The 20,281-nt window shown below is 38.2% G+C and overlaps 12 protein-coding genes and 1 non-coding gene across 13 annotated transcripts, besides 1 other annotated feature; 6 read left to right on the top strand and 7 right to left on the bottom strand.

Annotated features, from left to right (window-relative positions):
* Positions 1–1,009: 1,009 nt before the first annotated feature.
* MYG1 (Myg1p) lies at positions 1,010–2,014 on the bottom strand (the record flags this gene model as incomplete). The annotated part of the gene is made up of 1 exon (XM_003647047.1): positions 1,010–2,014. One exon carries the CDS (start codon positions 2,012–2,014, stop codon positions 1,010–1,012), a length of 1,005 nt encoding a protein of 334 aa, XP_003647095.1.
* Positions 2,015–2,343: 329 nt separating this feature from the next.
* PET100 (Pet100p) lies at positions 2,344–2,682 on the top strand (the record flags this gene model as incomplete). Its single annotated transcript, XM_003647046.1, has 1 exon — positions 2,344–2,682. One exon carries the CDS (start codon positions 2,344–2,346, stop codon positions 2,680–2,682), a length of 339 nt encoding a protein of 112 aa, XP_003647094.1.
* Positions 2,683–3,055: 373 nt separating this feature from the next.
* On the top strand, positions 3,056–5,347 carry COG3 (Golgi transport complex subunit COG3; the record flags this gene model as incomplete). Its single annotated transcript, XM_003647045.1, has 1 exon — positions 3,056–5,347. The coding sequence occupies one exon, from the start codon at positions 3,056–3,058 to the stop codon at positions 5,345–5,347; it is 2,292 nt and encodes a 763-aa protein (XP_003647093.1).
* A 157-nt stretch (positions 5,348–5,504) lies between these two features.
* On the bottom strand, positions 5,505–5,723 carry TFB5 (TFIIH complex subunit TFB5; the record flags this gene model as incomplete). The annotated part of the gene is made up of 1 exon (XM_003647044.1): positions 5,505–5,723. The coding sequence occupies one exon, from the start codon at positions 5,721–5,723 to the stop codon at positions 5,505–5,507; it is 219 nt and encodes a 72-aa protein (XP_003647092.1).
* Positions 5,724–6,161: 438 nt separating this feature from the next.
* Positions 6,162–8,594, top strand: VPS41 (Vps41p; the record flags this gene model as incomplete). The annotated part of the gene is made up of 1 exon (XM_003647043.1): positions 6,162–8,594. One exon carries the CDS (start codon positions 6,162–6,164, stop codon positions 8,592–8,594), a length of 2,433 nt encoding a protein of 810 aa, XP_003647091.1.
* A 118-nt stretch (positions 8,595–8,712) lies between these two features.
* Positions 8,713–11,220, bottom strand: PDC2 (Pdc2p; the record flags this gene model as incomplete). Its single annotated transcript, XM_003647042.1, has 1 exon — positions 8,713–11,220. One exon carries the CDS (start codon positions 11,218–11,220, stop codon positions 8,713–8,715), a length of 2,508 nt encoding a protein of 835 aa, XP_003647090.1.
* A 725-nt stretch (positions 11,221–11,945) lies between these two features.
* STN1 (Stn1p) lies at positions 11,946–13,538 on the top strand (the record flags this gene model as incomplete). The annotated part of the gene is made up of 1 exon (XM_003647041.1): positions 11,946–13,538. One exon carries the CDS (start codon positions 11,946–11,948, stop codon positions 13,536–13,538), a length of 1,593 nt encoding a protein of 530 aa, XP_003647089.1.
* A 237-nt stretch (positions 13,539–13,775) lies between these two features.
* RRP8 (25S rRNA (adenine645-N1)-methyltransferase) lies at positions 13,776–14,888 on the top strand (the record flags this gene model as incomplete). Its single annotated transcript, XM_003647040.1, has 1 exon — positions 13,776–14,888. The coding sequence occupies one exon, from the start codon at positions 13,776–13,778 to the stop codon at positions 14,886–14,888; it is 1,113 nt and encodes a 370-aa protein (XP_003647088.1).
* Positions 14,889–14,989: 101 nt separating this feature from the next.
* TVP23 (Tvp23p) lies at positions 14,990–15,613 on the bottom strand (the record flags this gene model as incomplete). The annotated part of the gene is made up of 1 exon (XM_003647039.1): positions 14,990–15,613. The coding sequence occupies one exon, from the start codon at positions 15,611–15,613 to the stop codon at positions 14,990–14,992; it is 624 nt and encodes a 207-aa protein (XP_003647087.1).
* Positions 15,614–15,846: 233 nt separating this feature from the next.
* Positions 15,847–15,918, bottom strand: Ecym_5529. The gene has a single exon. It is a non-coding gene; the product is annotated as a tRNA-Glu (tRNA).
* Positions 15,919–16,114: 196 nt separating this feature from the next.
* Positions 16,115–16,373: a sequence feature (solo-LTR fragment).
* Positions 16,374–16,613: 240 nt separating this feature from the next.
* Positions 16,614–18,029, top strand: CDC40 (Cdc40p; the record flags this gene model as incomplete). Its single annotated transcript, XM_003647038.1, has 1 exon — positions 16,614–18,029. One exon carries the CDS (start codon positions 16,614–16,616, stop codon positions 18,027–18,029), a length of 1,416 nt encoding a protein of 471 aa, XP_003647086.1.
* Positions 18,030–18,106: 77 nt separating this feature from the next.
* Positions 18,107–19,405, bottom strand: RPT5 (proteasome regulatory particle base subunit RPT5; the record flags this gene model as incomplete). Its single annotated transcript, XM_003647037.1, has 1 exon — positions 18,107–19,405. One exon carries the CDS (start codon positions 19,403–19,405, stop codon positions 18,107–18,109), a length of 1,299 nt encoding a protein of 432 aa, XP_003647085.1.
* Positions 19,406–19,652: 247 nt separating this feature from the next.
* On the bottom strand, positions 19,653–19,868 carry SEM1 (proteasome regulatory particle lid subunit SEM1; the record flags this gene model as incomplete). Its single annotated transcript, XM_003647036.1, has 1 exon — positions 19,653–19,868. One exon carries the CDS (start codon positions 19,866–19,868, stop codon positions 19,653–19,655), a length of 216 nt encoding a protein of 71 aa, XP_003647084.1.
* Between the last annotated feature and the right edge of the window lie 413 nt (positions 19,869–20,281).

Raw genomic sequence — 20,281 nt, 5'->3', positions numbered from 1 at the left:
GAGTCCTTCCTGTCCCCATGGATCGTTCGGTGGTCTTTTAGGGATAGACTTGTTCCCAGTCCGGAAAGCGGGTTGAGGATGTAAGAAATGTAGGTTTTAATGATATGAAAATGCGAGGTTCATTTCAGGAGACAAATCGAGCAAGAAAAAACGTGGCAGCAGTTGAACACTGCGTTACGAATTTTTATAAAAAATTTTTAAAGACGTTTTCCCTTGCCTTTGCCTGTTTGGGGTCTGCAGCCTCCTGGCACCAGTAGTTCTGCCGTAGTCAGGTTTCAGTTTTCTTTCACTGAATAGTAGTTGGTGATTGACCGACGTCGTGTGTTTTTTTCTTGTGAGATACCGAAATGTGGAGACATTCCGTGCCAGGATGATAAAAGCACGATAATGATTAGCAAGGTAATTTTTTCCGTTTGGTGCCCTTCTCTCTGTATGTGTGATGGTTTGGGCAAGCAACACATTTTCCTTCTTTGGGTAAGGAATAATTGTTTAGATGTGCTGCGAGTCGATTAACTTTAAACTGTGTATGTGTGTGTCTGTCGGGCTCGAGGAATCTGGCCATTTGAGTACATAATCGTCATTTTTCTTTTTGGGTCTCGAAACGCTCTCGACGAAGAAGAACAGGTACTACAGTGGTGGACTAGTGATGTAATGGTTATTATTATCTTAAAAGGCATCGTTTTTTCTTCTTCCAAGTGCAAGTAGCTGGAAAATTATTTAATCTAACATATTTCAAGAGTGATCGGGACATACATGATGTGAAGTTTCATTATGTGCGTAGGGTAGGTTGACTAGATCAATGTGATGACTTCTTTGGTCTGTGGAATTTGTTTACCTTAGGTGGGTGGGCATGTTGTTGTATCATATGCAAGGATTTTTATGCAGGGATTTGTGATTATAGTTCATAGCGGCGGCTATGCTACAAGGATTTGTTAACGAGTGTAACTTGTTTACTGTCTTGATTCAAAATAAATATTTATAAATAGTTTCTGTATGGACGGATGGCCGATTATGGAAGACTCATATAAGCTAGCTGCAATGCAGCTTCTTTTGATTTTGCTCCACCGATAAAACCGCTTGCGTGGACGAAGATACAGCCTTCCACCTGAGCCTTCTTTGACAGCTCCTCATCTCTCAGGCCCCTCAATGGTTCGAGCAGACCTTGTCTAAATTTAAATGAGGTGGAGCTTACGGGGACAGTGGAGACTCTCCAAGAGCCGGAGGAGTCTTCGAAGAGGACAAAAAGAATAGTATTTTCAATGTTCAATTCCTTCTCCACTTCATACAGATGTTCCTTCCATGGGCAAAATTGGTCCAGAACGATAATTGAGCTGCCGCCGCTTTTGTCGGCAGTGTCTCTGTTTAATACAGCGCGCCTTACTATGTCCTTCGCTGGAAGCCAAGACTTGCCATATGATTCGACTAGGTTAACGAAACATTCACCGATGAATTTAGAGGCCTTGAAAAATTGCTCGTCGAATTTACCTGGGGAACAATCTTCATTCCAGCTAGGATTCATCCTGGAGATTATAGCTGGAATCGTGATGTTCTTATCGCTAAATCTTCGTGTGACGCCCAGCTCTTCCGCATCAAAGTTATTAATACCGTTATCGTTTGCATCTAAACTTTCGATAAATTCCTTGTAAACCTTATTGTACAGTATATCATAGCTATCTTCACTTAGCACAGGACAAATAATCCTGATAATTTCTTGACCAAAATGTTTGTAGATTAAACCAGCACTGGAAAGTTTGGTTTTGAACACATCGTTAAACGTTTCAGAGAATTCACGTTGATGATGGTCGAAATATTTAATTCCGTCATATTTACCGCTAACGTCAACAACAATATCTGCTTCTTCCCATTTTTCCGGTTCTCTAGAACGCACAACCACAGCGTCCTTTGCTTCTGGTAATAGTCTTAACATGTACACAGCAAGTGCCTCATCGGCATGGAACGAACCTGAGTGCGTACAAATTTTGTTGATTGGGGCCATCTTGACTCTCTTGGACATAACTTCAATAAGAACTAACAAATGGGGTATATTAATACGACAATTTACAACTTGCAACTCCTCTTCCAACGGCAACCTGACGTTAACGGCAGGTGCTCACATCGTTATATAATTTTGCCGAAGACTTTCTATAATGAAGCCAGGGTAAGCCCCCAAAACAGCTCTAGTGTTATTATTGACGAAAACACATTTGATTCAAATCCTCTCATCGGTACGACTACCCCCCGTTGAATAATACTATTTCGAGCATAACATATCACAAGAAGAGACTTTCAACTAGGGTTGTCTGGTACTTTGGGCAAAAAATCCCGTTATATTTGTCTGCATTAATGATGATGAAACTTCCTTTCAGATACACCAGATCACAGCTAGAGATTTTTAGGTTCGCCTTTTGTCTTTTGTCACCTGTAGCGGTGATGTACTACATAGGCACAGATACTGATAAAAAGTTGAACGTTCCTGGTTTTTGGCCTGATCCTGAGACACTTAATAAAATCCCTAAGGAGTCATATGAGATTAAAGCAGAGTTGGCAAGGATGAAAAAAAGCAGGTTGGAGAAGAGATTGAGGTTGGAGAAGAAGATAGCTGAGGAGTATGGTATCGATATTGAAGCGGAGAAGAAAAAGATTAGACAAGAGCTGATAGAGGAGAAGCTAAGTAAAAGTTGAACAGACCTGCGTTAGGGGGTTTCTTATGACTATTTTTTGTATTGTCTCTATTGATATTATTTAACGCCTATTGATGTATGTCGATTCTTGTATATATTCAAAAAAAAGATAATAAACACATAATCATATAATATGTCATAGGAATTTGCTTTGGTCGATCAAGTCGATTTGATTCTGATGCAGTTCTCACTGGAAAGGCGTGTCGTGTCTCTATTATGGTAGAGTCTGTGCAATTCTGTATAATCACGTGACCACTGTTCACTTATACCGCTGTCCTAATAATTTATGGTGGTGATAATATATTAAGCAGAAGTTGGAGATCTAGAAGGGAGGTAGAGATAAAAAGTTACGGAAAACTCCAAAAGTACGAACGATGCCGAGGAGCAGGAAAAACTCATTGGTTCAAAATATTGCATCTAATTTCAATCCTGCTTCTACAAACGGTCTACCTACTGTGTTTGAGGATGATAGTTTACGGCAAAAGTTTGCTAATGTCGAATATGGTAGCTTGCCGCAGGCTAACGAATTAGATAGCAGACCATCAATGCTATTTGAGTTGGATCAGATTGATTCACAGAGTTCAAATTCAAACTATTCCTTATACAACCAATATGTTGATCAATTGGATTCTAAGTCGATGGAACTTGAAAAGGTATTAGGACAGACTTGTAGCATTAACCAACAGTTGACTGATATAGTCTCTAGATTTAACAATATTTCGATTGAATCAATTGCTTTTCAGAAAACTACAAATGCCTTATATGATAAATGCCATGAGATGGACCTTTTGCACAAGGATATCACAGAACAATTGAGTTATTTTGTAAGTCTAGACCCCATTACACGCAAAATGAACCAATACTCTGGTGTCAATGCGGTGAAAAAGGAGTCATTTAAAAGCACGTTGAGAAAAATTGATAATGCGTTGGAATTTTTGGATTTACATCGTTCATACCAGGATTCGGAAACGTATCGGATAAAGTTTAAACAATGTTTGATTCGTTCATGCAGCTTAGTGACAAATTATTTGGTTAATTCGATTAAAAACTTGGATTCGGAAGTCAGCGAAGGAATTGCAACTTTGGATGATATCAATTCGAATGCTACTACCAGAGAGGCGTTGTTGTACAATAAATTTGCTGCCAATGCCGAGGAATTCCAGTCTTTGGTCATACTTTTAGTGGATCGAATTAACAAAAAATCGAATGACAGATACCGGGAAGAACTTACATCGTTATTGAATGTTATTTATGAACAATACTTTCATACTAGATTTAGGTTATTGCAACCAAATATTTCTTCACAGTTAAATTGGAATTTTGTTAACGCCGAAGATCGCAAACTGGTTAAGTTCATACAAAGTAGCCTATTTTACTTCACACAATTGTGTGAAAAGGAATACAACCTGTTCATAGCGTTCTTTCCCGAATATTATAGCAAGGTAAAGGTAAATGACTGGTTTTTCGAATTGTGCGAACCCCTTTATGATTGTGTTCGTTCTCATGTTTTAAGGGAAAATTCCATCAACATTTTATGTGATTCTATTAATTTGCTAAACAAATATTTTCAATTTGAAGAAGATTCGCATGGGTATGAATTGCAGTTCAATCAAATACGATTTGATCGACTTTTTGAGCCGTTGATGCAAGAAATTCAATCTAGACTGGTGTTCAGGTCCCAAGTTTTTGTTGATCAATATGTGATACGTTTTAAACCTTCCAAGGATTCATTCATTATCCAAAAAAGCCATAATAATCTAAACGATGAAAGGAGTAACTCGTTGGATTCTGATAGCAGTTCAATGGTTGCGCAATTTTTAGAAAGCTATAATGTCGCTAATAATTCTAATACCATCAGTAACCCTATGGGAGGTTACCATCCCCCCCTAATATATTCCTTGGCGATATTATCAAAGATTTATCAACTTGTTAACTCTTCTGTTTTTGATGATCTGGCACATCATATTGTCCATGACTGTATTGAATCTCTAAAGAATGCATATCTTTTTACCTCTGTATCTGCGAATAACTTAGATACCCAACTATTTTATTTGAAAAACCTACTTATGCTACGCGATGAAATTCAAAATTTCGATATCCAGTACATAAGAAATGAAACTTATCTGGATTTCTCTGGGTTAGGTGGTTTAATTAAGTCTATAAGGCATCGTTCATTTGATAGCAGCAAATCTTCATCTGCTTTAAGCCTTGCCCGTGAATCTGTTCCCAAAGTAGTAAACAATATGATGGACGCTAGAACAGAATTGATCGTAGAACTGAGAAACCTCCTCAGTGAACTCACAGAATCTGCAGCAAAGGGTATCATTCAGTCCACATTTCAATATGAAAGTTCCGACGATGTCTTATCAAAGAACATCAAGCTGAGAAGTAACATTCAGGAACAGCTACCCAGAATCAAAGAGCTTGTCAAAAACTTTATTACAGATGATTCTATCTTCTTAAACATCTTAAAAGCGATTCAAGGTTTCCTCGTTCGATCTTACACCAACTACTATGACAAAATTAATGACGATATCACAAATAGAAAACTTAATGAACATGTTACTTCGGAAATTATGCATCCTGATGTGTTCTCCGACTTTATAGATCACATCATCGATGAACTCATGAACAAACCTGCTTCCCAGCCTACTGAAAAACGATAGACTCCTCCTTCTCTGTATCTTCTAAATAAAACACTTTCTAAAACAACTTTCGTTGAAAAAGGTATGCATGTTAAACAAATATGGATTAATACAATAGATACATATACTGTACAAATAAATAAAAAGATGGCTACAACACATGCTGCTTACTATATAATCATTGAGTATCCTCATCTTCTAATGGATTATAGATATTTTTAGACAGAAACCAATTCAACTTTTCCTTTACATATGCAACCTTTTCAGGATCCACTAATAAATGGGTGTCATCCAACTCCTCCCATATAATATCATGGTTTCCTGAATCAATCTGCAGTATAAGCGCTTTAATAGAAGGATCACACTGTACAAGTGCTCCTTTTCTAGCTCTTGGCATTGTATTGCTTTGACTCTTTCAAGTCTTCCCTTTCAAGTCTTCCAATAGAGAGAATGTACTTCACTAAATAAAAAACGTTCAAAACTGTAGAACTCGGACTCATTTTTATAAGGGAAACAAATTTAAATTAAACTGCATTTTTAAGCAACATAAGTGGAAACGTGCAATAGAAGCATTGGATAATATGGCTGAAGCCGATGAACGTTGTGCTGGTTTGAAGGATGATAATATCGGTTCTGATAAAATAGAAGTGAAAGATGGCGATCGGATAAGAGAAGTATCCATCGATAAAGATAGCGGTGAAGACGGTAGTAATACAAACAACATTTCAGAAGATGTTGATAAAGAAGAAAAAAAGACGACGGCGACGACGACGATGATGATGATGATGATGAAGAGGATGAAGAGGATGATGATGATGACGACGAGGACGATTATATGGAACCTCCGATGTTAAAGTATACACGAATTACGAAGTTACCCAAGAATTTCTTCAATAGAGATTCTATATCGGCATGTCTATTTCATGACAAATTATTTGCATTTGCCACGCATTCCGGCATACTTCATTTGACAACACCAAATTTCTCGCCAATTCGCACATTCAAGTGCCACAGGTCTTCTATTCTATCTATACAGAGTGATGGTGAATATTTTGCTACGGCTTCAATCGATGGTACTGTTGTCATTGGCTCTATAACAGATCAGTCTGATATTATAGCGTTTGATTTCAAGAGGCCAGTTCATGCTGTTGTTCTTGATCAAAGCTACAAGAGTACAAAGATCTTTATTTCAGGTGGAATGGCCGGTGAAGTCATAGTGTCACAGCGAAATTGGATGGGGAGCAGGGTTGATACACGAGTCGATAAAGACCATGGTGCAATAGTTGGTATCTACATCTTGGATGATATTTTGTTTTGGATGAACGATAATGGGATAACTTTTTACAGTATTTCTACCAAAATGAAGCTGTTGAATGTTGCATTTTCTAAAGATTCATCTGTCCGTCCTGACCTCTATTGGCCCAGGGTTCATTTTCCGGAAGTGAATACAATTATTGTTTGCTGGGGCGTATATGTTTGGGCATTTAAAGTTTCTTTAAATACATCTGTCGAAAAGCAAAAACATCTAGGGTCCATCCTCACGACAGCTGCGTCAAGTCTGAGGGGGATACCCGATAAGAAAATCAAGTTAGAAGCACATTTCAAGTTAGATTGCCTTATTGCTGGTATCGCATCGTTTAAAGATGATCAACTCTTGTTACTTGGTCTCAATCCTTCCCCTTCAAAAATGGAACCTCCACAGTTAAAGGTCATAGATATGCTAACGGGAGAGGAAATTCACAACGATGAAGTTGTATCTAATAATTTTCAGAACTTGACTTTAAAAGACTATCACTTGGGAAAGTATATCGGCTCAAACACTCCAGAATACTATCTAATCAGTTCAAATGATGCTATTTTAGTAAAAGAACTGTCCTTGAAGGACAGATATACCTGGTTTATGGATAATGGTCACTATTTTAAGGCGTGGGAAATTTCCAAATTTGTTCTGAATGAAGTGGATAGATTAAAGACTGGGTTAAAATGCATTGAACAGCTTATAAACGATAACAATTGGACTGAAGCGGGTAATATTATGAACCTCATATTTAGTAGTATTGAATGGAATGCCATAGATGATCCTGCCTTCAAAGATTTTTCAATAGATGGATGGCAAAATATGATTGGTAGATTTCTGGAAACCAACCATGTTGACATTGTAGCTCCTTTTCTTCCCCAGGATCCAAAATTGAAGCCGGAAATATATGACAAAGTATTAAAGTATTATTTGGAAAATAATAACTATGAAAAGTTTTCCCATTACTTGCAGTCTTGGCCAATTGATTTCTATTCTTCAGTTGAGTTTGAAGAACTATTGGAAGAAAAGTGCCAGTATAAAGAGGAATTAGATAGGAAATTTTGTGAATTTCTTTGCTATTTATATTTGGAGGAGAAGAAATATATGCTGGCTGTGAATCATTTAATTAAGCTGAAAGATCCAAAGGCATTGGATATATTGATTCGTCAAAACATTCTAGCTACTTTTATGGATAGATTACTGGAAATTGTTCTACTTCCATTCAATGGAAATATTAGTGAAATTGAAAATCTTTCATTAGAAGAAGTGAAGATAACATTCTCAAAATCAGTTCAATTGTTGATACAGAATAGGAATTCAATTCAAACGAATAAACTGCTTCATCTTTTTACTCCGAAATTAGAGCCGATACTTTTTCTATACTTGGAACAACTCTCCTCAGTTGAACCTATATTGGTCGCCCCACATGAAACGAAGCTTGTAGAGCTATATTCTAAATACGAACCTTCTAAACTACTTGAATTTTTGAAAAGAAATACTGGTTATGATATTGAAAGGGCGATTGAAGTATGTGAAAGCAAAGGTGTGCATTACCAGGAGCTAATATATCTGTGGGGCAAAATTGGCGAAACCAAGAAGGCGCTTTCGTTAATAATCGATAAGCTAAATGACCCATCTCTTGCTATTTCATTTGTAATCGATAGTAATGATTCAGATCTATGGGAGTTTTTGGTAAGCTATAGCTTAGATAAGCCAAATTTTATTAAAAGTTTACTTGAACATAGAGATGAATACGGAGAGAAATCCTTAGAGGTGATGAAAAAAGTTCCAGCAGAAACAGAAATTGATGATGATATGAAGCAGATTTTACGCAATATCACTAAAGACAATTGGTTGAGTTTAAGGGTAAACAAAGGAGTTTTAAAAATAATCGACGATGAAACAAAAGAGGTTGCACATGAGTTTTTAAAGATTAGGAGATTGGGTAAGCTGTTTGATAAGGGTAACTGATCATCATATATTGCTTGACCCTGGCTTATCCGGAAGTTTTTGGGATTCTAATGCTATATGCGTTTAACTAAAAAGTTTAATATTATTACATGTTACTAGATTAGTATTTTGCTGACAACTACGAAGAGGAACTGCGATTAATTGCAGATGTTAAATCACCTGAAGTCTCAGCAAACGTATCGAAAAATACATTTCTATCAACTGGCAATCGATTTGGAGGCGATGATCTGCTCCCATTTTCCATTTGTTTGTTTCCTGTCCCTCCTAACAAGTGCTTTTCTAAGCTTGAACGCCTTTTGCGCAGTTCAGTAACATTTAGAAATTGACGGGCCTTATTGATTTTCTTGATGCAGCTGCAGTAGCTTGCTTTCATTTCCTTCAAAGCACTTTCTGATAATCCTACTTCTCTGATCTCGGCATGTTTTAGTATGTTCTCCATAGACCTAGCAATATCAATGTTAGTTTGTAACGTAGCCAACATAACCAATCGTTCGTTACTTAATGGATTTTGTGAATTACTAGAGATATGGGCCATATAATTTCCCAAATCAGTGGCATCCAAGTCTTCTGAAGATAGTGGTGGGGATTGGTCTAAAGTTAGTTCAATATCTTCTTGTTGAGAAGTCGTATTATTTGTAGGAACTGGCGGTAGTTCACTATACGCTGGAGTTTGCTGTTCTGCTCTAGATGGTGGATGCGATGCTTGATGAATATGTGATGGACTTTGAGTTGTCCTGCCCATTGTGGAGGCCTGTTCATGCGCTGTAGCAGACGGGCCCTGTATATCAAACATATCGCTAAAAATTTGATCTGTTATCATATCCTGTTGCATGGTATTTACAAACTGGTCTTCAGACCTATCAATCAGTGCACTAACTGTCGATTGCCTTCCAGAAATCATAATATTTTCATGACCTGATTGCAAATGAGCCGCATGAGGATAGTTTAGGTGGTCGTGTAGAGGCTGCTGTGTAACCAAATTCGTTGAATTAGATGGAGAACTATCTTCATTATTGAAAGGAGCTATGTTAAAAGATTCTGAATTAGCAGGCAAAGCATCTGTTTGATTACCTGAGACTCCATCAATAAGACTCTCGTCTGTCGAATCAGAGCAGTATTCATCTGGCTCCCATTGATCAACGATAGCACTCTCAATAATCTCCGCAGAGCTCAGAAAATTGGTATTTTTGTTTTCGATGTTCAAATCTAACAACATCTCGTAGTCCCATTTTTTTTTACAGTAATACCTTTTACATAACATATCCAATTTAGACTCAAGTGCCTCATTTCTCTTAAATGTAATCCCCAGAGACTCATCCACTCGAATTAGTTCAGGAGGGAGAATCCCCGATGATTTCCAATTTAGTTTTATAGTGTTTGAAGGAATGGCATCCCACGCAAGCTTGATGAACTTGAAAGCATTAGACATTGTCAAGGCAGTTTGACTATACGGAAGTATCCGCTTCACACCACCCGACTGCTTGGCCAAAGTATCTTGTAGATCAATTAGCGCTCCATATTGCTGTACTCTATACCCTGCCTTAAATTCATCGAAGACGCCCCAATTGAAGGGTAAGAATCGCGAGGTAGCGGATGTGTAAATCAATTGGATATTTTTTAAACGTAAATTAATAATTCTGTGGGAGCACGAGTCATCTAAAATTATCCATATTTTTCTATTGTTAACAACTAGTCTCTTGTCCCAACTACTCAACCAATCGTGGAATAAATTACTTGTTAACCAAGACTTTCTGTTACTGCAGTAGGTAAGCCCAAATTTTTGAGCCAGCTGAGCACCAAGATGTAAATCGGCTTGGGATGAATGATCATTAAGGTTACTGCTTTGATTGTCTACTCTGTTATTAAAGTATTGCCCATAGTTATTATATCTTCGATTTTCATGTGAGCCGACATTACCACTGTGTTCGTCTGGGAAATAGGTTCTAAAACTCAAATAGTTTTGGTATCTTCCAACAACAACTGGATCCAGTTTCTCAGTACCATCCATATTTGCACACAGCATCACAGTAATTACCTCCATCCTTTTTTGTATGCCAGAAGTCTCGTACTGTTCGAAACATAACGGTAGGTTATAAGCTAAAAAGGTCTCATCCAATGTAAACAAATCCTTGGATGGTAATTGAGATAAGTAAACCTTCAAATCAGCTCTTTCTTCAAAAGTCCACACCTTAGGAGGTTTCGGTAACTCTTGATCCATAGCAATATCCATTTTCGCTAACAAATGCGTTATCCACTTGTAGCTAAATGATCCATTTCCTTCTCGCATCTCAGGAGGTATTCTGTGCCATATCGACTGAGCTGTGTCCTGCAATATAGGAGGTGTTACTGGTATACCATTCCATATCGACTGAGATGCCCACTCTTGTAAGATTCGACGCACTAAGAAGTTGTTTGGCTTACGAAGCCTGTTTGCTGATTTTTCATGCTCCTTAGTATTCATGAAAACCGACTTTTTAGCTAATAGTCGAGATATGGTACCTTGGGAAGGGCACTTCGGTAACTGATACACTTCATAAGCCCAGCGAGCCAATTCCAACTGCTTCCATCTTGGATGCCTTTCAGCCATAAGGCATATATTATACTTCTGTTCAATAGATAACCCCATCCTTAATCTAGCTGTCGATGGCTGCTTCTAGTACTGATAACTTTATAGATGGCAGAATTATAAGATAACACAAATAGCAAATAATCGACAGTAAGATAGTAGCAGATTCAAAACCCTACAAAACACAGATTGGATAAGGAACTAGTCTTTTGTACTGTTTTGTTTCACTAGCACGTAATATGGGATAACTAAATGTCAGTTTTTTTAAAGTTCTGTTGAACTTAATCCGTGCACAGGTTCTCAAATCTTTCATGATAGTACACCAAACGAGTTTAGACTCATGAGATATACTGAACGGTGCATTGAATAGCTGATCGAGCATACGAATGTGTCTGTTAGTTGGCTACGTATTCTGGGTAACTTGGTATATAAAAGTTTTGCTACTTTAATATGTAGGAATCTCATCTAGGCTAGATTGAATTAAGTTTAAGAAATATGATTCTTGTAACATTAATTACATAGTAAACGGCATTTATGGAAAATCAAGAGCACACATATTGGGTCTGAGTATAGGATTCAAGATGGGGGTTGGTTTTGCAAAACTGGCGTTTTATGCAATTACGAAGCACATGTGAGAAGTATCTAGTGGTCGGTCATGGTATTATGCAATTTATATGTAATAAGATATATATCTAATTACCAATGGCAATATTACTAAGTTTAATGACGCAGTATGTCTTTGATCAGTAATATGGGATTTAAAGCCTATTTAAGGGGATTTAGGCATGTTGGTTGTTCTGGGCAACCGTTTGTCGGGTGTAACTGAAATGGATTCTCAAATGTACAAAATAACTGACTTTGAAGTAATCAGCTTTTTAAACTCGAAAAACGTCAATAGTGTGATGAGCGATAGAACAGACCATATTATTCATTATGAGACGCTAGAAAGAAGTTTGAGTGGTACTTCATCTAAGAGCACACAAGTGATCATCCCATATTTCCACCCTGAGCTTTTAAACCTTTCGCAATATTTCAACGATGTAACGAATTGCTTTATAAAGGACATTCAAATGTGTCTCCCTTTATCTATCAAGTTGTATAAGTACTACAATCATTCAACAAATTCAGGTGCACGGCATATAATATGGTTTTTAAATAATCCAGTAACGAAGGTAAAATTGGTAGGGTGCGTGTTAGGGTACAATTGGCGCAAACGAGGTGGCACGAGCTATTTGTTTCTTCACCTGGATGACTGCACTGGGACCATCTGGTGTGAGTGCAACAAGCTCATATGTACTGTATCTCAAGCTGAGAGCTTGGTTGGGCGCACTGTAGCGGTTCATGGCTTTGTGAACTTGCCAAGTAACACCGGAAATAACAGTAATTTGTTTATGAAGTCGGATAGTGTAACGCAGATCGGTAATCTAAGTGATGAAATCCAGTTTTGGGAGGTCACTATGCTTTGTAGGAAGCAGCTGCAACATGTGTGGGAACTTGAAGTGAGTGTTATTGATAGTTTTTATACTCAAACCATTTCGACGGACGTAGGCCAACCGTTCTCAGGAGAGCCTAACTCAGGAACTACAGTTGATGAAACCACTATGGAAATCGCAAGCCCCAATGAAGAAAAGTCCAGTTTGGCCGATTCCCTATCTAATGATTCTGGTGATAATAGTGATAGAGAGCTTTCTGATTTGAATAGTATCTTTAATGAAACTATTTATCTAAGCGAATACAATAAAAACCTTCAATCCGATGGGAAGTTGGAAACAAGCAGTGATGATTCTGACCGCGACGACCTGCCCGTAGTTCAAACTATACAAGTCCGGTACACTATGAATCAGTATAAAGAAGCTTTGTTAGAGTGGTTCCTGGCAAATTCTTCACTAGCTGAAGTCCCCTATCTTGAGCCAATGGATAAAGTAGACGTGCTGTCCCAGATTTTGGATTCAATTGCAACAGTACGATTTCACAAACATCCAGAGTCCGGTTTATCTATAGGGGGTATTAAGCAAAAATTGTACGCTGATGTAATTGCTAATTTTGCGTCCATGGGCGTTATATCAGTTATAAATCAGCAATATATAATACCTGCCATTGGTTCGCTGAAACAGTATATTAATTCCAGATTTGAAACATGGACTAAGTTAGAGATAATCTCCGGGAAAATAATCTATAAGCAAGTTAGAGAAATATCTGGCCTTACACAAATGACAACTATGTTCATAATAATGTTGGTCAAAGTTCTCCTACGCAAGTACCTCTCAAAAATGGTAACTTCTGTCGACAATTGGTACCTGGATGCGAAATCGGAAGTCCAAGGCTACATAATAGTGAGGTTCTACTATACTAAGTTTAATCCAAAGAAATCGCATTAATAAATTGGCTTGGCTAATAGTTATTGGCTAATCCAACAAAGGTGTTTGCATACATACATATAATGATGACAATAGTAATGACGCTAAGGTCTGACAGAAATATCATAATGATTTTAGTGAGGTGTTCTGATGTTCAGAAAATTTTAAAAGTTCCAATTTTAAAATGAAAAATGGTCCTTCCAAGAGATGAGGCCAATGGCCTTATTCTACCTTTAAGGGTCCAAACCAGCAATTAGCATGGGATTGTTTCAAGTTGAAGGCTGGAACTTAGACTCCAAAAAGGTGCTATTCGATGATGCTGGTAAGAGGACGAAATCTAAAAAGACTAAAGAACACAAAAGTAAATCAAGGAAGGCAGATATCAATGTAGAACAACTATCCAGTAAACCTGCGGAAAGCGCTCAAAGAGAAGTCCAAGTAGATAGAAAAAGGAAACATAAGGATGATGAGGGTAGACCGGTCAAACGGACATCTAATCAAGAAAATGCTGGGCCTCCTAAAAAGAAGGCATTAACTGCCTTGCAACAAAAAATGTTAGCGAAATTGACAGGTTCTCGGTTCAGATGGATTAATGAGCAACTTTATACTATATCTTCGGATGACGCGGTAAAGCTTATTCAAGAACAGCCCCAGTTGTTTGATGAATATCACGATGGGTTTAGGTCTCAGGTTCAAACTTGGCCTGAAAATCCGGTGAATGTATTTATGCAACAAATCAGTCAAAGAGCAATCAAGCCTGTAAATGCCCCTGGTGGTCTTCCAGGATTAAAAGACAAGAAGGTGGTTATTGCGGATATGGGTTGTGGCGAGGCTCAATTGTCATTAGAGGTTAGCAGATTTTTTCAACAAGGTAAAAAGACTTTTAGAAAAATTGCTGTCCAAGTGCATAGTTTTGATTTAAAGAAAGTGAATAACAGAATAACAGTGGCTGATATTCGAAACGTACCATTACCAGATAATTCCTGTAGTATTGTGATATTCTGCTTGTCATTAATGGGTACAAATTTCTTAGACTTTATTAAGGAGGCATACAGACTATTGACTCCTCGTGGTGAATTGTGGATAGCGGAAATCAAATCTAGATTCTCTGATAATACAGGAGATGAATTCGTTAATGCTCTAAAGTTAAATGGGTTTTTCCACAAGAAGACGGACGCGGAAAACAAAATGTTTACTAGATTTGAATTTTTCAAGCCTCCTAAAGAAATTATTGAAGAAAGGAAAGCAAAGTTAGAAAGAAAGCAGAAATTCGTCGAAGTAGAAACTGAGAAAGAAGAACTAAACAACAAAAGGGCTAAATTACCAGAAGGTAAGTGGCTATTAAAACCTTGCCTCTATAAACGGAGATAGAATAATCCATTCAGGAGTTTTGTATACTAAAGATACGTACTAAAACATGTGCCATATTTCTGTAGTTAACACTTTTTATAACAAGTTTTTATTCATCCCAATCAACCAGGTCTAAAGAAGGACTGGATTCTCGCTAGTTGTTGAATATTCTCCAAGTTGGGGAATGATGGTATTTGCATCCAGGACCCAGATCCGGACCCAGATCCGGACCCAGATCCATTCGTATTGCCAGGTTCCCATTTATCACAACAACGGAAGCCGTAAACATTGTAACCAGTTAACCCAATTGCAAGTAGAGCCAGCAACAAATAAATGAATTCGAACTTTATAATACAAAACACTCCAAGTGTAGCCCAAACAACAGGTGCCAAGTACGTAGACCACCAAAATAATTTAGAATCTATTGGATTTATACCAGGTCCATGGTAGTCTTGGTACTGCTTATAAGATTCAAAGGTAAAGGGAGTTGAACTATCAGACTTCGTACCAGTTACATCAAACCACCAGCGTAACTGGACTAACTTCCGACCGCTGATGTTTTTTGTTAAGTAGAAGTCGAGAGCCAATAAAAGAATTATAAGGGTGAATTGTGTTGTAAAGGAAACTATCCACGACCCAAAGAGATAACACACAACAGGAATGATCTTCCCACCTAAATGGAATGAGAGTATCAATGGATGAGAAGATTTAAGTATCGTATGGTAGGTCTGTTTAATCGACTCCATTTCTGCAATACTTGCTCCTTGAATAAACTACGGAGTTTCACACCTTTCTGCTGTTAATCTAATCCGCACCAAAAGTCGCAACACCTATTTAGCCAGGTATAACAAAGAACACAGAAATACAAACAAACTCATTTCTACAATACTAGCCAGTAGTTACAAATCCACCTTTCTAGTTGCAAATTAAATAATTAAAAAAGAAGTATTATAACTTGCCAAAGACATTTCAGGACATACTCCGATACCGGGAGTCGAACCCGGGTCTCCACGGTGAAAGCGAGGTGTGATAGCCGTTACACTATATCGGAAAATCGTATAGTAGTACTGTAATTTTTTGAGGTAATTACAGGATATGTTGCACGTGATTTTTGTCGTAAAATCAAAAGAGCATCTCGGCAGTTATGATGATCAGACTAAGAAGCATCTTGATAGTCACGATAACAAGACAAAGAAGCAGCGAATCAGAGTCGTTAGGAGACTATGAAGATGATAACCATTGTATAACAGCGAATCAGAGTTGTTAGAAGTGTCAAGATAACCATTGAGCTGTTATCGGCTAGGAATCTGCATAGCGATTAAGTCAAGAGAGCTTAAGTAGGACAACAGAAACTATATAAGACCAAACTAGCTAGATTAGATTAGATATAGGTCCAGCTAGATCCCCGGAGGGTATTTGAGCCGGATTAGCGACTATATAAACAGTAACTGATCATCAACCTAAGTATTAGCTGGCACGTGACGAGAACTTCAAGTTAGCACGTCAACTTATCGCCAGTGCCCCGTTAATATATTAATACTACTAAAAATGATTGGAATATAATATTAAGGAATTATGTTATAATGACTATTTAAATGAAAGGGCAAGTGAGTTGAATCTTGGGGGGCGTTGAATCTAGAGTAGAAATCACATGTTGTGTGTTGGTTGGTTATGTTTTAATTTATAAGACATTTCTCACGAACTATTTGAATTCTCTTCCCTTCATGAACTTCAAAGATCACCTCGATGCCTTTGGTTAACAATTATTCTTCAACATCTGAATTTGAGGATGAGGACTCTTGTAATATATCTGATGCTAAGGACTCGAATCCAAAAGGTTTAAGGTCGAAACATATACCCGCTTCAGGGCAAGTGGTATCAACTAACAATGTAACGTTTTCTTCATTAGGCAGTGGAACAACGAAGCGGTATCACTTCACAAAGGCTGAGCTAAAGGCTAAGCGACGTAAGCGTAGTGGAAGTGGCCCATGGGGGAAGTGGGAGTCATCCAGTGACTCTGATAATAATTATGAAGATGGTGGTATAGGTTCTAGTCACCAGTATGCGCTCGATGAGGGTGATTTCCATAGTGATGACGGTGCTGATGATGGCGGTGAAGATATAGAAACCTCAACCTTTTATGGAGAAAAGGAGAAAGACTACTTGGGTAGAGGGTATCTTCACACCCCTTCTGATATTGATATTAATTTCAATAAAGAGCCGCTATCATTTCAGTGCTATCTGCCAAAGAAGATTATTAATGTCTACGATGGCCATGAAAATGGCACTACAGCACTTAAATTTCTACCGAAGAGTGGACATTTGTTTTTATCTGGAGGAAACGATAATAAGTTGAAAATCTGGGACTTGTATCATGATAGAAGACTCCTTCGTGATTTTTGTGGGCATCAGAAGCCTATAAGAGACTTTAATTTCACTACCGACTCGAAGCAGTTTACAAGTGTTAGTTATGATAAATTTCTAAAGATTTGGGATACTGAAAAGGGCGCTATAATACACAGAACCAAACTAACTAGCGTTCCAAATTGTGTCACGTTTCACCCGATTAACAACTATGAGTTAGTTGTGGGCTTATTGAATTCAGAAATTAAGCATTACGATACTAGAGATAACTACAAAAACGGTTTGATTCAAACATACGATCATCATACGTCATCTATTATCGCACTAAAATTCTTTCCTAATGGATCAAAATTCATTTCGTCTTCAGAAGACAAGACTATAAGAATTTGGGACAACCAGATCAATATACCTATAAAACAAATTTCCGACACCGCCCAGCATTCAATGCCCTGGATTGAAATACATCCAGAACACAACTATTTTGCAACACAGAGCATGGACAATTCTATTGGCGTATATTCCATGAAACCGAAATATAAAAAACATACTAAGAAAATTTTCAAAGGTCACCACTCTGCGGGTTATGGTATACGCTTTGATATTTCACCGGATGGTAGATATATTGCATCGGGTGACTCTATGGGTCGCTTGTTCATTTGGGATTGGAAAACATGCAGGATATTAAAGCAGTTTAACGCTGGTACTAAGGACCCGCTCACCAATGTAGCTTGGAATCCCCAGGAGACCAGCAAAGTAATATGTAGTGGTAACTCTGGGAAGATTTTTCTTTTTGATTAATGTACAAAAAATGCTTAATTCGATTTAATATTGAATATAATATTATATATTTAGTAGTTTGTTTCTGCAGTTCTTCATTAAGCGTAGAACGATACGGATTTAGTTTTTCTGGCTTGGACTTCACTAATGGCCTCCACAAAATCTTCATGCTTAACCACAGATTGTCCATTCCTTAAAGCAATCATACCAGCTTCTACGGAGACAGCTTTCAACTGCGCACCATTAAACTCATCAGTGGATCTAGCTAACTCTTGCCAGTTAATTGAATCGTCTGTCGTCATCTTTCTTGAATGAATTTGTAAAATTTGTGCCCTTGCATCCTCTGTTGGCAATGGAAACTCGATCTTCCTATCTAACCTACCGGACCGCAAAAGTGCAGGGTCCAGGACATCTACTCTGTTTGTTGCAGCTAAAACCTTGACTCTGTCATCAGAACCAAATCCATCTAGCTGGTTCAATAATTCCAACATCGTTCTTTGAACTTCTCTATCTCCAGACTTTTCGGAATCAAAACGCTTAGTACCAATTGCATCCAATTCGTCAATGAATATAATGGTCGGAGCCTTCTCTTTTGCCAAAGCAAATGCATCGCGGACTAATTTAGCACCTTCACCTATGAACATTTGGACTAGCTGCGGAGCAGCCAATTTCAAAAAGGTAGCGTTTGTCTGTGCAGCACACGCTCTTGCTAGTAATGTCTTCCCAGTACCGGGAGGGCCATACATTAACGCTCCCTTAGGAGCTTTGATGCCCATATCCTTAAATTTTTCGGCCTGTTTCATCGGCAATACAATTGCTTCAACCAATTCCTCAATCTGCTTGTCTAAACCACCAACATCGGAATACGTCTCTGTTGGCTTATCATCAACCTCCATAGCTTTGACTCTGGAATCAAACTCAGAAGGTAGTGTATCTAAAACCAAATAAGAATCTTTGTTCACACCCACTAAGTCATTCGGCTTCAATTTCTTAGGATTGACCAATCCAACCATGGGTAAAAACACCGTTTGTCGAGATGACGTCTTAACTACCGCAGCATAACCCTTAGCCGCATTATCCAAGTTTAAATTGCCTCCCTGAGTCACGGACTCGTTTGTATCGTCCAACCCATCCATGTCCATAATTTCTACAACATTGGCAACCAAGTACGGCAACTGTTTATTGTTCTTTATTTTCTCTTTATTATCCTTGATCTTCTCTAGCATCACACTGTTCTCATGCGACAACCGCTGAAGTTCAGATCTAAATATCCTGATTTCGTTATCTAGCAACTTGGTCCTAGTTTGTAGCTCTGAAGTTGGCAAGTTTAAGATCTCCTGGTCAACCTCATCATCACCTAGCAGCTGCTGCGACTCCAACTCCTCTAATGTAGACATATTCACACCTTTATCTACTTGTTATTCCTTCTCCGAACACCAGTTCTTGAACGCTCGTTTGTAAACTACCATTATTCATATCACATTTGCCACCCTACTTCGCCGATCTCAGTTTAACTGCATCAGTTCCTCAGCCCCGGGTAACCAAAAATTCCCAAATATTCAATTTATCTTTCTATTGAAGTGCATCAACTATCTAAGACATTTTTATACAGTAATATACACTCCACACAACCATCCACCCTTATCACTGTTTATTCTTCTCCAGCTCTCTCTTTAGTTCCTTCGTGAAATCGTCTTCGACCTCTACGTCATCCCAATCTTCCTCCCAAAGACAGCTGTCGCCTTCTTTAAACGCCTGTACAGTCTCGCTTGCTGGCCACGAATCCACAGGAAAGTCTTCAAACTCATCCTCATCCTCAAGTGCGTTCTTCACAGGCTTGCTGTTTCCCTTATCAGACATTATACCTATCTTATACTTGTGTTGTTTTTACGCTTGATCAATCCTGGGACCTGATGTTGTTCCCATCTTTTTACTTTAGGGATGGCAAAGCTGCGCAGGAAATCTGCGACCGCTGAAATATTCTACTGGATTATCATTATATACGTTAAGTGATCTGACAGCGGAAGCTGGCGAGGCAACAGGGTGGCACGGCCGGCATGGAATGCTGGCAGGAGTCATTGCAGTTCCTGGTGGCATCGCTACCAGCTTGGAGGGTGATATATGGTGGAACTTTGGATGTGGTTAATGATCTGCCCATTAGTGTTGGAGTGCACCCATGCACCGCATGTTTGTATGCTGTTTGTATGGAGGGAAGCCTTTTTCTTTGTAGTTTGAAAAATTTTCGAGCTCATCGCATTCTAGTTGGAAGGGTA

This window comes from Eremothecium cymbalariae, chromosome 5 (assembly GCF_000235365.1).
Source record: "Eremothecium cymbalariae DBVPG#7215 chromosome 5, complete sequence".
Classification (NCBI taxonomy): Eukaryota; Fungi; Ascomycota; class Saccharomycetes; order Saccharomycetales; family Saccharomycetaceae; genus Eremothecium; species Eremothecium cymbalariae.
This window is presented reverse-complemented; position numbering and strand designations above follow the sequence as displayed.